Source organism: Macaca nemestrina, chromosome 7 (assembly GCF_043159975.1).
Source record: "Macaca nemestrina isolate mMacNem1 chromosome 7, mMacNem.hap1, whole genome shotgun sequence".
Lineage (NCBI taxonomy): Eukaryota > Metazoa > Chordata > Mammalia > Primates > Cercopithecidae > Macaca > Macaca nemestrina.
In genome coordinates, this window is record NC_092131.1 from 136099135 (window position 1) to 136113312 (window position 14178).

The 14178-nt window shown below is 39.3% G+C and overlaps 1 protein-coding gene across 3 annotated transcripts in view; it reads left to right on the forward strand.

Moving 5' to 3' along the window:
• Positions 1-12784, forward strand: part of LOC105488312 (multiple EGF like domains 11) — a 388835-nt gene extending 376051 nt beyond the window's left edge. For 2 of the 3 annotated variants that reach the window (XM_071101176.1, XM_071101177.1), the window contains exons 26-27: positions 4230-4436; positions 5125-12783. In XM_071101176.1, the coding sequence (XP_070957277.1) occupies positions 4230-4436; positions 5125-5285 (368 nt within the window). In that variant the 3' untranslated portion in view covers positions 5286-12783. Of the gene's footprint in view, positions 1-4229; positions 4437-5124 lie in introns of all 3 variants that reach the window. The other variant, XM_071101180.1, reaches the window with a different exon arrangement.
• The last annotated feature ends 1394 nt before the right edge of the window (positions 12785-14178 follow it).

The window sequence follows — 14178 nt, forward strand, 5'->3', positions numbered from 1 at the left end:
ACTGCTCAACACCCTTCTATTTCCCCTTCTCCCCCCAGCACAATGATTCTGCAACAAACTGCCTGGTGTTCAATTGTCAGCCATTTCAAACTGCTAAAGAAGAAATCCTCCCAGCTATTCTCCATCGCCTTTATGATGCTGCAATCCTTGAGCCCACTGTTGCTGCCACTTCCCCCCCACCCCCGCCCGTTGTGCTCCTTGCCATCTAACTTCCAAGTTTCTCTTTGCATAAACTTGGGGCTTAGGTAATTAGGAGCCCAATGACATCCAGAAGATTATTTTTAAAGCCAGTGTTCTGACCCCAAGACCTCCTCCCTCCTATCTCTCCATCAAGAGAAAGATGCTAATTTATGGCCCAGGAAGAGAAGAAGCAGTGTGGCCTTCTATTAATAGTAGCAAGTCAAGAAGCAAGAGATGGATATTCAATGCCTGGGTTTTTCCCTAACAGTTAAGTTGAGCCTTGGTGGAGGTTAGCATGCCCCTTAAGCCAAGGTGGGCTCAGATCCCACACACAAGGTGGCCCTGGAAAGTTACTGCCTCTCTCTGGATTTGATGCTCCCTTTATAAAATGAAAACATATAGTTCATCTCATAAGCCCCCTCTGTCTCTGATAGTGTATGACTATGTGGGGAGGTAGGAACCAGATGAGAGCAAATGCCAGGGCATTACAGGACCAAGCCACCAATCCTGATGCGAACGACAAGCCTTGGAGGAGTGACTCCCAGAGCTTGGGTAGCCTGGGTTGATGCTTCCTCTTTCTTTGCAAAATGCTCTGAAGGGTTGGGACTGGGGACAGGGGTGGGGCTATAAAAGGATGAGGAAGTATCTAAGAGCAGCTGGTTATTCTTCCACTCACCCTACCCTCCCCTCTCACAGGCAGGTGGATGACTCAGCTGGAGAACAAACTGGCTTCCTGAGGTGGAGTTTCCAGCTTGCCCAGCCCTTCCCCATTCTCCAGTCCCAGTAGAGATGGGGTACGGATGAGTCCATAATTCAACACCCTTTTCTCACCACCCAGCCAACACACACTTGCACTGCTCCATCCTCTGCCCCATATGAAAGATACTTCTCCCTGAGCTTAGCCCCTCCCCCACGCAAACATCAACTTCTCTTTTATCCATATAGGCTCATCCCCTGCTCCAAAGCCAACAATTTATTCCCCAAAACTTTAAAGTAGCCCTCACTTTTCTGGTGAAAATGAGAAGAGGCACTATCAACTGGCTGAGGTTCTTTTAGACATTGAGCTTCAAAGGCTCTCCTACTGCCCTAACTCAGTCAGTCATGGGATATCCCCAAAAAGCTTAAGAGCTTAGCCTTTTTCTCTCAGCTGGGCTTGGCCCCATAGATCAAAGACATTCCTTGTTAAGGGTAAGGTGGAGCTACTGCAGATACAGTTTGCCTTTAGAGATATGGACAGGAGCACTGGATAACAAGACATGTAGTGAAGGAAAACATCTTGATTGGTATCAAGAGAAGATGGTGTTGAGTACTGACTAAACTACTTACTAACATTAGGAATTACATTAGCAAATTTTCTGAGCTTCACGTTCCTCATTCTAAATTAGTAATAGTCCTTTCTGCCCAGCCCTATTCACGATGTAACAAGTTTCAAATGACTTAACTGGAATGAAGACTATAAGTGCTACGTAAAGTGGTTATTCCTTGTGTGTTAAAAAATATGCAGTTGAGGCAGCTGCAATAGCCCTTCTTTAAATACTACTGGTCATCAGCTTCCAAACCAGAAGCTCTGTGCCCTATTGCCTTACTCCTTAGCTGGTGAGTTCAGAGAACCCAAAGTGGGACAGATGGGCCACGCTGGGGTTCTTGGACTTACCACCACTTCCTTGTACTAAAAAACTAAACACCCACTAAGAGGCAAATTTATGTGGCTTGGGCAGGTCACAGTCAAGGGCCCACAGCCCCTTTTCCCCATGTGAGCCTCAACCAGCATCTAGGCCTATCTAGCCTCCCTTTAGGCCATGCTGGTGCTGGCTGAGATCGTTCAGTGTCTTGCAAGGATATTTTCTCCTCCTCTCTAGAGTCATATGCTAAAGAGGCCACAATCTAGGCCGGGTGCGGTGGCTCAAGCCTGTAATCCCAGCACTTTGGGAGGCCGAGACGGGTGGATCACGAGGTCAGGAGATCGAGACTATCCTGGCTAACACGGTGAAACCCCGTCTCTACTAAAAAATACAAAAAACTAGCCGGGCGAGGTGGCGGGCGCCTGTAGTCCCAGCTGCTCGGGAGGCTGAGGCAGGAGAATGGCGTGAACCCGGGAGGCGGAGCTTGCAGTGAGCTGAGATCCGGCCACTGCACTCCAGCCTGGGCGACAGAGCGAGACTCCGTCTCAAAAAAAAAAAAAAAAAAAAAAGAGGCCACAATCTTAAGACATGACTAAAGCCAACATCCCTCTCAACTTCTGGGCTAAATTGTGATGGAAAGTGCTCTGCGCCTAGTTCTACAGAGTTTGCTCTGCTACTGATAAGTAGTGTGATCCTGAGGAAGTCAATTCCCACTCTAAATCTCATAAGCAATGACTTCCTCATAAGCAATAAGAGGAGGAGGAGAGAGATAATTATTGCTCTACCTATACCACAGAGTGTTGTAAACACTTAAAGGAACTAATGGGTGAACATATTTTTGTACAAGATTGAGGAAATACTACCTGCTGAAACAAACATCAACAGAATGGACATCTACTTTAACAGAAAAGTAAATCCTCTTCCAACCAGTTGCCTTTTATGGGAAATAAGACTACTTGTGGTGACATACATCTAGCTACTTTGTACATATGGAGTGTTCTGGCTTTCAGGGTCCCAAGGTACATCTAAGTCATCCACTGAGTTGCATTATCACTTTCACTTTTTACCATTTTCATTACTCTCACAAGTTGGAGACAGACAGCATAAATAAATAGCAACCCAAAATGTAAACTGTGGTAGTTCTAGTGACAGATCATCCAAGAATTTCACCATCTGCTACCTTTCACAGAAATTTAGTGCTGAGATGCCTTTTAGATCACTTCTATCAACTCAAGCAACCCAGTGCTTGTGTCTAGTTCCCTTGTCTAGCACAGCCTCACAGATGAAGGTCAGAGCTGCTACATTAGAGTTTACTGCTCTTTCCAGGCAAATCCTGCCTTGCTTGGGACTATGTGCAGGAGAATGGTATAGAGGCTGAAAGAGGGAATCCCCTTTCCTTCCGTGGCTCCTAGTCACTAAAGAACCTTTCTTCCTCCAGTGAAGCTACATTTCATATTTGGAAACCAGCCTGCATCCTTTTGTACTCTGAAGTCTTGGGGATGGTACAACTATACAACTGAGAGGTGGCAGGAGAGGAAGCATGAGCTCTAGTATCAGAAAGATGCTGCTGAAATGGGTTTCAGTTAGCATTGACAAGAACAGGATAAACAACCCAAGAACACGTTATAGGCTTGCTAGAAAACAGGAACTTTCCAAAGGCTAGCTTAAGACTGACGTGCTTTTTACACCTCAATTACACTTCAGTCTACCCTATTCTGATCATGAGCTCCTGGAGGGCAGGGATACTGCTAAGAGTCTGCCACTTACAGGCTGTCAAATTGCTGACATCTGTGCTAAAACATGCATGCCTACTTCTTCTGAACCTAAGCTTCTCAGTCATCGAAAACAATTCAAGCCAGGTGTGGTGGCACGTACTGATAATACCAGCTACTCAGGAGGCTGAGGCGGAAGAATCACTTAAGCGCAGGAGTTTGAGACCAGCCTAGGCAACATCTCAAAAAAGAAGAATTCACAAGAATATCATCACAGAATGCACAGGCCAAGGAGTCCAAAGGCATGGATTCAAGTCTTGGCACTGACATTTACTAGCTGTGTGACTTTAGCTAAGTCACTTCATATCTCTGAGCCTTCATCTCATAAAATGCAACTATCAGCAATCCTTGCAAGAATTTACAAAAATTAAATAATACATGTCAAAGCATATTATGCATATCTTGAATTAATACCTGACTACTAAAAACAAAAATGTTCCTGTCCTCCAAAAACATAAGTTTCTTTGGAAAAAGAACTCTGCCTACCTGGGAGAGCACTTCTCAACACATTTAATAAGTAAATCAATCTTGGATTATCCTGGCTTTTCCAGCCCTAGGATCCTGAAGGCACATAAACTCAACTACAGTCTGCTTCTGGTATTAACATGAAGACTTGTATTCTTGTTTGTCCTAAGAACTCTCTCTTGCCTTGCAGATTACATGAAAGAATCCGTGTGCAGTTCTAGTACTTGTTCCTTGAATAGCAGTGAAAACCCTTACGCCACAATTAAGGACCCACCCATCCTCACCTGCAAGCTTCCAGAAAGCAGCTATGTAGAAATGAAGTCGCCTGTGCACATGGGGTCTCCGTACACAGATGTGCCATCCTTGTCGACATCTAATAAAAATATATATGAAGTTGGTAGGTGTCTCAAATAAGTAACTTAGTGAAATCAGGGCAATAATGCAGCATTTGAAGTAAAAGCAAGCCCTCTCCACTCACCCCATCTTGACCACACATCCTTCTTTTGTTGTTTTTTAAGGCATCTCTAAGGTGAACTGTCTTTCCTAGGACTGCCCTCCCTCGCTAATGCAGGAATTATTAAGTTGGTACAAATTATTATATACCAACAAAATTATTAGTTGGTACAAATTATTGTACCAACTCTGCTTTAAAAAACACTAGGACTAATATGAAACAAATACCGGGGGTGGAAAGTGGGTGCGCGCGCGCACACACACACACACACACATACTTCAACTGATTGTTGATACAAATCTCATTTTAAAAAAGAAAGCAATCAGAGACATTGACAAGTTTCTAAATCACCTTCTGCCTTCTCCCAGTTTATGTCCCTGGGCTCACTGATAAGACTCCTACCTCTAGGATATTTTAAATCCTTTTGTGTTGACGAGAGGCTTGGATTTTGACAGCACATTCACTTAGTTTTCCATCTACTGAGCAAGCCTGAATCCTAAGCCTCATGTATTTGTCATAGATTTATAAATCCCTAGCTCCTTTCCCCAAGTTAAGCAGAACTCTCTTCCTCTCCAACAAGGCAACCAAAGCTAATCTGTTCTCTGAACTCATTTTTCACTATATTTCTTAGAGCCCACAGTCAGTGTGGTCCAAGAAGGTCGCGGTCATAACTCCAGCTATATCCAGAATCCATACGACCTACCTAGGAACAGCCATATTCCTGGTCATTATGACCTCCTCCCAGTAAGACAGAGCCCTGCCAATGGGCCGTCCCAGGACAAGCAATCTTAAGAGGGATAAGCTTCTCTCTTGCAGTGTGCTCTACTGAACATTCTGACTCTCTGAAAGAAGACAATCCCTTGACTTGAAGTAATGGTACAGACTGGCTCCAGCTGCATGTTAGTTATTACGTTCACCTGGAACTAAAGAAGAGCGTCCAGGTGGGACTGGGATAATTGTTCAAGGAATTGTGTTCTCAAAGGCAAATCCTATCACCCACTCAGCCCCAAATGCCCTGGATATGATTTTTAAAACATTTTAAGATATAATAACTCATCAACATCAGCTAAATATAGCTGATACATATATATTTATCTGAAACGTGATATTTTAAAAACATGTAGGTTTAACAAACCTTCCTAGGACAAAAAGGAGACTGGGGAAGGAAGAGGATTACTTTAAAGCACCTAAAACGTATATGTACTTTTGGTTGCTGTTATCATCAACATCTGTTTTATTACTGAAGACAATTAGTACATAGACATGAACTGTTCTTAAATAGAACAGTCTTAAAATATCTGTACATATGTGTCTGGTCCATCAAATTACAACAGCCAAGATTACAGAATCTAGTATATAGTCTTATGCTGACAACTTCCATTTTAAAAAAACAAGACTTTACTTTCTTCTGCCCCGATAGGTTTAAATACACACACAGACACACAGACACATAGACACACATACACACACACGCACACGTATCCAAAGTGCAGCAACAAGTCTGCAACAAGATTCCTAGGGCAGCTTTATCAAATTTTGCCAATTCAAAGTTTAAGGACATTACAAGTCAGTGCTGGCTATGTCATACCTACTTAGTCCATTCAACACCTGAATCATTCCATGTAAAACAGAGCTCTAAGATGATCCTTTAAGTAAGCAGTCACAGACTGGTTGGGATTAAGTATCCCTAAAGACGGCTAGTTGGCCTCCTCATTTTATTTGGTCAGCATCCCTTGACTCAAAAGAATACTTGCTTCCAAGTAGTTCCTCATAAATCTTGGGATTGATGTAGTATGAAACCTAAAAGTATACAGGAAATTGGACAAATGTGGATATAGGAAATTTACATTGCTTAAAGTACATTACGCTTTTTGATGGAACTAAATGAAATGATCAAAAAAAGAATGAACTGTAACCAGTTGCTGTAACGTGATGTAAAAAGTTACTGTAAACAGCAGGGGATATGAAGTCCTTCCACCTTCTATCTTAAAACTACTACTTACTGAGCTAGCCCAATATGCATTACAATGAGCTAATGCTCCAGATCCCAGTATTCAGATGTGTCTGTACCTTCCACTATGAACATAGATAAACTGAGGCTCAGATGAGTCCAAATGAAGTCAAATCCCAAGCCCTAAAGAGAACCTTCTCACAAGAATTAAAAACAAAAAGGGTAAACCTAGGAAGCTAATGGCTACTCCTGTACCACTCTATTCACTGGTACAGTCCAGCCAGTAAAAAACACTTCCAAAAAGATATACAGAAGAGGAACTAAATGATTACAAAGCTGGAATACTGCTACAGCAAGTATGAGAGTTCTGAAACCCTTGATAGAAATTGGAAGCCTGCCATGGAACACAATACTTTGGGCAATAATCAGAAAAAGCAAAAAAATAAATAAATGAGTACATCTCCCCTTCCCACGTCACTCAAGGCATAAGCAAATTTTACTGTTAGAGGAAAATATATAATACTTACATGAATGCTGCATGTGTGCATGGGAACAACTGATTAGCAATAGTAAATTTACTTTCCAAAAAAGCCTTATTAAAATATAAATATTAGAAAATTACTTTGTAGACCCAAGTAAATATTTCTCATACATATGTAGAAAGAAATATAAGTAAGCGGCTTACCTCAGTATTTCAGGGCAGCAAGTGTTTGTGAAGCAAAGATGAAGAAGCATGAAGATGTCAGATCAGCAAGGAGAAACTTCAACTCAATCCCAGGTTTTCTCTTCTTCCCTTATCCTGCATGTATAATAACTGCTGCCTGGCAAACTACAAACAAGCAGCATCACTCAAGTTTCAAGTTTCGCCTCTTTTGTCAACTATCCTCTGGGCAAAGGTATTCAGCAACAGGTGGAAAGGCTAGGCACTGAATCAAGAGACTTCAGTGTTACTCTGGTCAAGTTAGTTGCCCTCTCTGGGCTCCTTTTTTTTCTATGCATCAAAAAGAGGAGAAACAGAGAGTGGGAAGACAGCTCTAATAACCCTTCAGCTCTAGCATTCCATGACTTTTTAAGGAAATATAATACAAGTCAAACCAGGCAATACAGAGAAGGGAAAGGCAGAAGGTGTGATTATGGTGACAATAGCTGCCTTCACCTATCGAAGAGTTATCAGTAAAAGACATTTCAATCTTACAAAGCAACTGTTAGAAACTTCTAACACCATCACAAATAGGTTCATGGTCAGCCTAAACATGTGCACTGTGCATTTTATGGGTGACTTTGAAAGATCTCAATTATTTTTCAGAAACTAAATTTTCAGACAAATATGTGTACAATTAAAATGAATGAAAGAAAAACCATTATTGTACAGTAGTATTAATGAGACTGTGAAATGGCAATACTTTTTTAAATCACAGATTTGTAATATATATGTTCACTGTGCAGAGGGATTGTACCTTGTACAAAATAAAACAAATTTCTCAAACTAATTTAACAAGAATGCATACTGTTGTGTTGCAAATGGAAAACACGTTTATAATCTACACCTTAAGTTTAAGGGTAGAACTAACCTACATCCTGCTTGGGCACTTTAAACAGCCGGAAGAACGAAAATTATTCTAGTAGATGCTTGAAAATAAGTGAAAAACTTGTATGGAATTTTTGACAGAGAAGTCTCTTTCTTTAAAATAATAAATGTGAGCACCATATTTTTATTCATGTTCAAAAGTTATTTAAAAATCTCATACACATTCAGTATACTAAAATTAGAGGGTTTCTCAGCTTTCACAAATATTTGGACTCAAAGACAACTATTACAGTTTGTGCTCAGCCCCAGAGGCACAAAGGTACTTATATGGAATGAATAAGGGCCAGTGTAAGGGCCACTTAATTTCTATAAATGCAATGAACAGCTTTCCACGAGTAGAAGTTATCATCTAGTAAAGTTACTATAGGTATATCTGTTTTACAAACTTTAAAGACATAAACTTGTGATCAAACTGGTAAAGCAGCAACAGGGTTACTTTTTAATAAAATACAGATGCTAAAATATAGCTTACTGAGTTCATTCAAATAAGTTTAAAATTCCTCCTTCATAGTTCCAAAGGTTTGTATATAATCCTCATATGTATATAACCCTCATATTCTGAAGACCCATTCATAAGAGATTACTAATAGGTAATTCTCAAGAGCTATGAGTTGACATCTCAGTTAAAGACAAAATATAATCAAGAGTTTTAAGACTAAAAAAGATATTTACTGACAGTAGTATAAGATTATGCACCACAAGTCTCAGAATATTACTCAGTACTACGAATGATAACTAATGGCCAATTGCTGCAAGTTGTGCACTCAGGAATGACACATTAGCCATTCATTTAACCAGAGGGAAGAAAGAAGAGGCCCATTTAATCAATATGCAGCAACAGGAAATGGAAAATCTTTCTATGAAGGGATGAATACATGGGGGGTTCATTGTACTTTTATGCTTTCGTATAATTATATATAAGTATATATTTATATAATTGTAATATATAATTCTGTATAATTTTAATAAAAACTTTAAAATTTGAATAGTAATTCTCAGCTCCCCAAGCTACACCAGAATGAACCCTAAGATTAGCCCTCTCACTCTTTTAGATGGCCCTCCCTAATTGTCCTGACATGGAATTGTCAAGGGGAGGGGGAGATAGATACTATGAATGTAAATACAGGTTGAGTATCCCCTATCCAAAATGCTTGGGACCAGAAGTGTTTCAAATTTGGGATTTTTTCAAATTTTGGAATATCTGCATATACATAATGAGCTATCTTTGGGATGGGACCCAAGTTTAAACATGCAATTCATTTTACACTTCATATTCACCTTGTACACATAGCCTAAAGGTAATTTTATACAATATTTTTAATAATTTTGTGCATGAAATAAAGTTTGTGTGTATTGAACCATCAGAAAGCAAAGGTGTCACTGTCTCAGCCACCCATGTGGACAATCTGTGGTGGTTTGCAACACCATCATTCCTGACTGTGAATTTCTATACTACCAATAAGTAATTCATTTTCTTACACTTACTCACACATTCACACTAGTATTTACAAAATATGATCATCAATCATTAATACAGGGAAAAAGAATGTGTTCAGGGTAACTAAGCAGCACAGTAGCATCACCAGAGTATCTGTACCAGCAGTTAAACCACCACCACCACCAGCTGGCTTTCAGTCTCCACCTACGATGCTGTTTTGATTGAAAGGTTACTGTACACCTATGCGGGAACACTGAATAAACTGTGTGTGGCGTGCCTGCGTTTTGACTGTGACCTGTCACAAGGTCAGGTGTGAAATTTTCCAACTGTGACATCATGTGAGTGCTCACGTTTTCAATTTTAAAGCATTTTGAATTTTTGGATTAGGGATGCTCAACCTGTATGAAAAAAGCATGTTCCCTGCCCTTGTGGCTCTTACAATGTAGTGACTACCAAAGGAGAGAGATAAATGGAGAGCCCTGGTGATCAGTGGGGTGCTGATTATGTATTTTCTTCCCTGGGCTTACAGAGCTAGAAAGAATAAACAATGCTCTAATCCAAACCCACAGAAAGTGGAAGCTCTGCTCTTTAGCTTCAGTTGTCAGATTCCCTCCTCATTCCACCTTCTGCTTCCCAAGCCACTGTCTAGTCTAGCAGATGGCCTTCCAGATCCTTGGGTCTGAAAGCATGGGGACTGTACAAAGTACGGTACTGTTATTTAGGCATCCACTCTAATGTAAATCAAAACTAGTAAATGAGGACCCCAACTGCCTCCTCCAGAATTGGTTTCACATCAAAGACAGCCTATGGAAAGTGTTGCTTCTTGGGGCTTCCCAGACTGTCCCATCTCAGGCATGATCTTCTACGGTATTCTTCGGCCCATATGATGAAACACTTTGGCACAGAGGCTAGTACAATGGTCAGCAACTTCTTAAAAGATATGACAAGGAACGGTACCCTCTTCCCTAGAGATACCTTAGAAAACGGTATGCTGAGAGATTAGAGGTTGTCAACAGGGGGATAGGCGCTAAAAACACATTATTATTGTGTACATTATTCATTGGGATGAGAGTTAAAAAGATCTGAGATTTTGTGGTTTGGAGCAAGGTTAAGTTCCACTGACTCAAACACAGTAAAGGAATCCTGTTGGCTGCTAATTCTCACTACCATCACTGGTACTGGTAACATAGCAGTTAGCCAATATACATAACATTTTGTGCTCACACCTGTGTCAGAAACTATCCTATAATTAAAAAATGTCAAAGACTTGAATTCAAATAATGTTTTGACTATTAATTAGATCACCATATCAACAACCCCAAAATACCATGTATGTCATGTACATGCACACATAAACCTGTACACCTGGATTTAATCACTGGTTCTACTGGATAGCTAGCCTGTGGATTGATCTACCTTCTTGTAGATTCCCATTAAAGAAATAATTTTTTAAAAATTAAACACAAAATGTTTTTAAAAGTTCTCTCCCAGACATGAGTATATTTTAAAGTATATATTAAAAGCCAGCAGTTTTTTTTTTTTAACAGCAAAAGCCATAAAACAAGCAGTTCTCAATTTACAATTAATATAGCAGCCCATCAAGTGCTCCTCCCCCTTAGCATATATGGTACTTTGATGCATATTATTGATATTGACAGTCATTTTGCAAATAAATGTTCTGAAAGCTTTCATCCTATTTAAAGGAGTAAACATGGAAATAAAGGTACCATTTTAATCAGGTTATTGTGATAAGACCAAAAACATTCCACAAAGTGTATACCTCATTTTGACTTCTCTATTAAATTTAAATTTGAGTTAGAATGTTAATAATTTGGCTTTAATAGAAGAGAGAGTTCATTCAGAGAATTACAGAGTTAGAGTTGGGATGAATCCCCAGAATTTATCTAATCTGGTACTCTCATTAATTGGAAGAATGTGAGGCTCAAAAATGAAATGACCATAAGAGCCATGACTACAAACTCTTCGTTACTCAGTACAGTGCTCTATCATACCAGCTACTTTCACTCTTTTAACCCACAGTTTACCATATTTTCTAATATATGCTAGTATATTGCCTAGTACACAACATCTTTTCAAATATTCTTTCTTTATTCTCCAATTCACTTTTCAGGAGAATAGATAACCTCAATCATATTGATTCTCAGCCTAATGGTCTCCCTTACATAAGTTATAATGACATTAACATTTTGTATCACTTTATTGTTACCATCAACCTCCTACAGTTTGGGGGGAACCAATCATTCTTTAAAACATTAGAATGACAACTCCAGTTTACTTGGCACATTGTATAGGTGAGTGGGAAAGACCTGTCAAATCCCAGAAAGGGGCGTGGCACCAGCACCACTCAACCAGAAGAAAAATCTCTCTTTGGCGCTAGTGTCATGGCTCCCTATCTGTTCTGCTAACCTATTAAATGATGTGGTGGAAGAGGATCCTTTCACAATCTTTGTTCATTTTTTTATAGAGCAAATGGAAGTCATACATAACCTTTTACAAAATTCATTTTTTGTTGTTTTCCAGGTTTGTGATATTTGTGAGACATCAGAAAATCAATTTATATTTTTTTCCTCTGTTAAAACAAACAAAGCAAGCCCCCTAAACTGAAACCTAACAGGTTAGAATAAGTTCTTAATTATCCACCCAGCCTTTGAATTATTTTGCTTTCGGTGTGGGCCAAAACTAAGTAGTACAGCTTCTTCTCTAAGGTAGATGGAAGAGATTATAACAATAGCTCAAGCCCACTAAAAGCATTTGTATTTTATAAATACAAGTCAGCAAAGACAAAAATTAAGATATTCATTTTCTCAATGATCAAAGAAATGTGACCAGCTCTGATGGGCAACCCAAACTCAAGAAGTCTAACTTTTCTGCAGAACCCTTCAGAACTTAAAAGATCACTGATGTAAGGTCACTAGCTGGCACCTCTTCTTATAATTACAATTTAACATAGTCAATGCAATGGGCAATAACTTACCCTTACATAATGACAACTACTATTAAAAAGAAATCATGGCATTTGAGAACAATGACATAAGATTAAATCAAGGCACCACGGCTAACTAACTATTCAGGAGACTATATAACAGGTTAAAAAAAAATAATTCAAGGCTGGGCACGGTGGCTCACGCCTTTAATCCCAGCAATTTGGGAGGCCGAGGCGGGCAGATCACGAGGTCAGGAGATTGAGACCATCCTGGCTAACATGGTGAAACCCCGTCTCTACTAAAAATACAAAAAATTAGCCGGGCGTGATGGCGGGCGCCTGTAGTCCCAGCTACTCAGGAGGCTGACGCAGAATGGGATGAACCCGGGAGGGGAGGTGAAGCTTGCAGTGAGCGGAGATCGCGCCACTGCACTCCAGCCTGGGCGACAGAGCAAGACTCCATCTCAAAAAAAATAAATAAATAAATTTTTTTTTTAAATTCAAAGTTAAAATAACTGAAAATCAAGGTCAAGTAGCAAAATACTTCTAAACTGCCGTAAGCCCTGAATTGTCAAAATATTTAAAAATGTATTGTTTCTTGCTTGAGACAGTTTGTCTCCTTAGATATTACTCAGAACAAAGACACCTGTTGAAATGCAATTGAAGTCATTTTCTAATATCTAATATTTCCTGGAATTCTCCCAAGATCCAACCATACCCAAAGCAACATTTAGGTCTACACTCGGGTAAAAATTCTAAGTTACTTTATTCATTTTCAATTCACTATTTAGTTTTTCTCCTTTCTCCTTACTTTGTAAAAAATTTACCACCAACTTTCAATAAAATAGAGATGGATTCTTTTCCTGGGTCTGGTGACTCTGTTATATATGAAAGTACACACTACTTTCCTAATGTTTTTGGACATACTTTTTCCAAGAAAAACATAATTGAACTGCAGGTCTAAAATCAAAGCTGAATTCACATACTGATGCTCCCAATTCAATGTTTACTCAGTAATGCAAGAACCTATGCTTTTACATCAGGATTCCATGGCTGCATCCAAAGCACTCAAAGGAAAAATGTAATCTGACAACATAAGAAATAATCCCCCTATAACTGTTTATTAGAATGTGAATATATTCCAAATCAATAACTAAAAAAAAAAAAAAACAAAACAAATTACAGAGCATGCATAAAATACAAAGTAGCAATTTACAAACAGATAATATTATCTTCATAACCAATACACTAAAATAATAAAATGGCTATAGAAGAAAACCAAAATGACTGACTACAGCAATGCCTTCCGTGTGCCCCACACATCATGAGCACTGCAAGAGACAAAAGATTAACTATGAAATATAGTAATCTAAGCAAGCCCACACATACATATTTCGGGGGATTTCCCACCATCCTGAATAGTATCACTGCAGTTGACACACCACTTCCAGGAAACTGCAGAGTAAGTGCTTAATATTATCCACGAGAAAGCAAAACTAAATATTTAGTGTGCACATTTCTGAATGAGAAACTAATTGCTTCATGGATTTCAACAATGTAGTGGAAGAAAACTATTTCAGGTCTCTACAATGCCTAAAATGCATTCTATTTAAACTCAAGGTACTATTTCATTTTACATACTAAAAGAATACATGCCTTTAAGTGGTACCACTTGAGCAAAAATTAACCTCTCACTGTATTCTTCAGACATACTGAAACCAAAGATTTAACTGGACTATATTCCATAATATACTGCAAAACTCA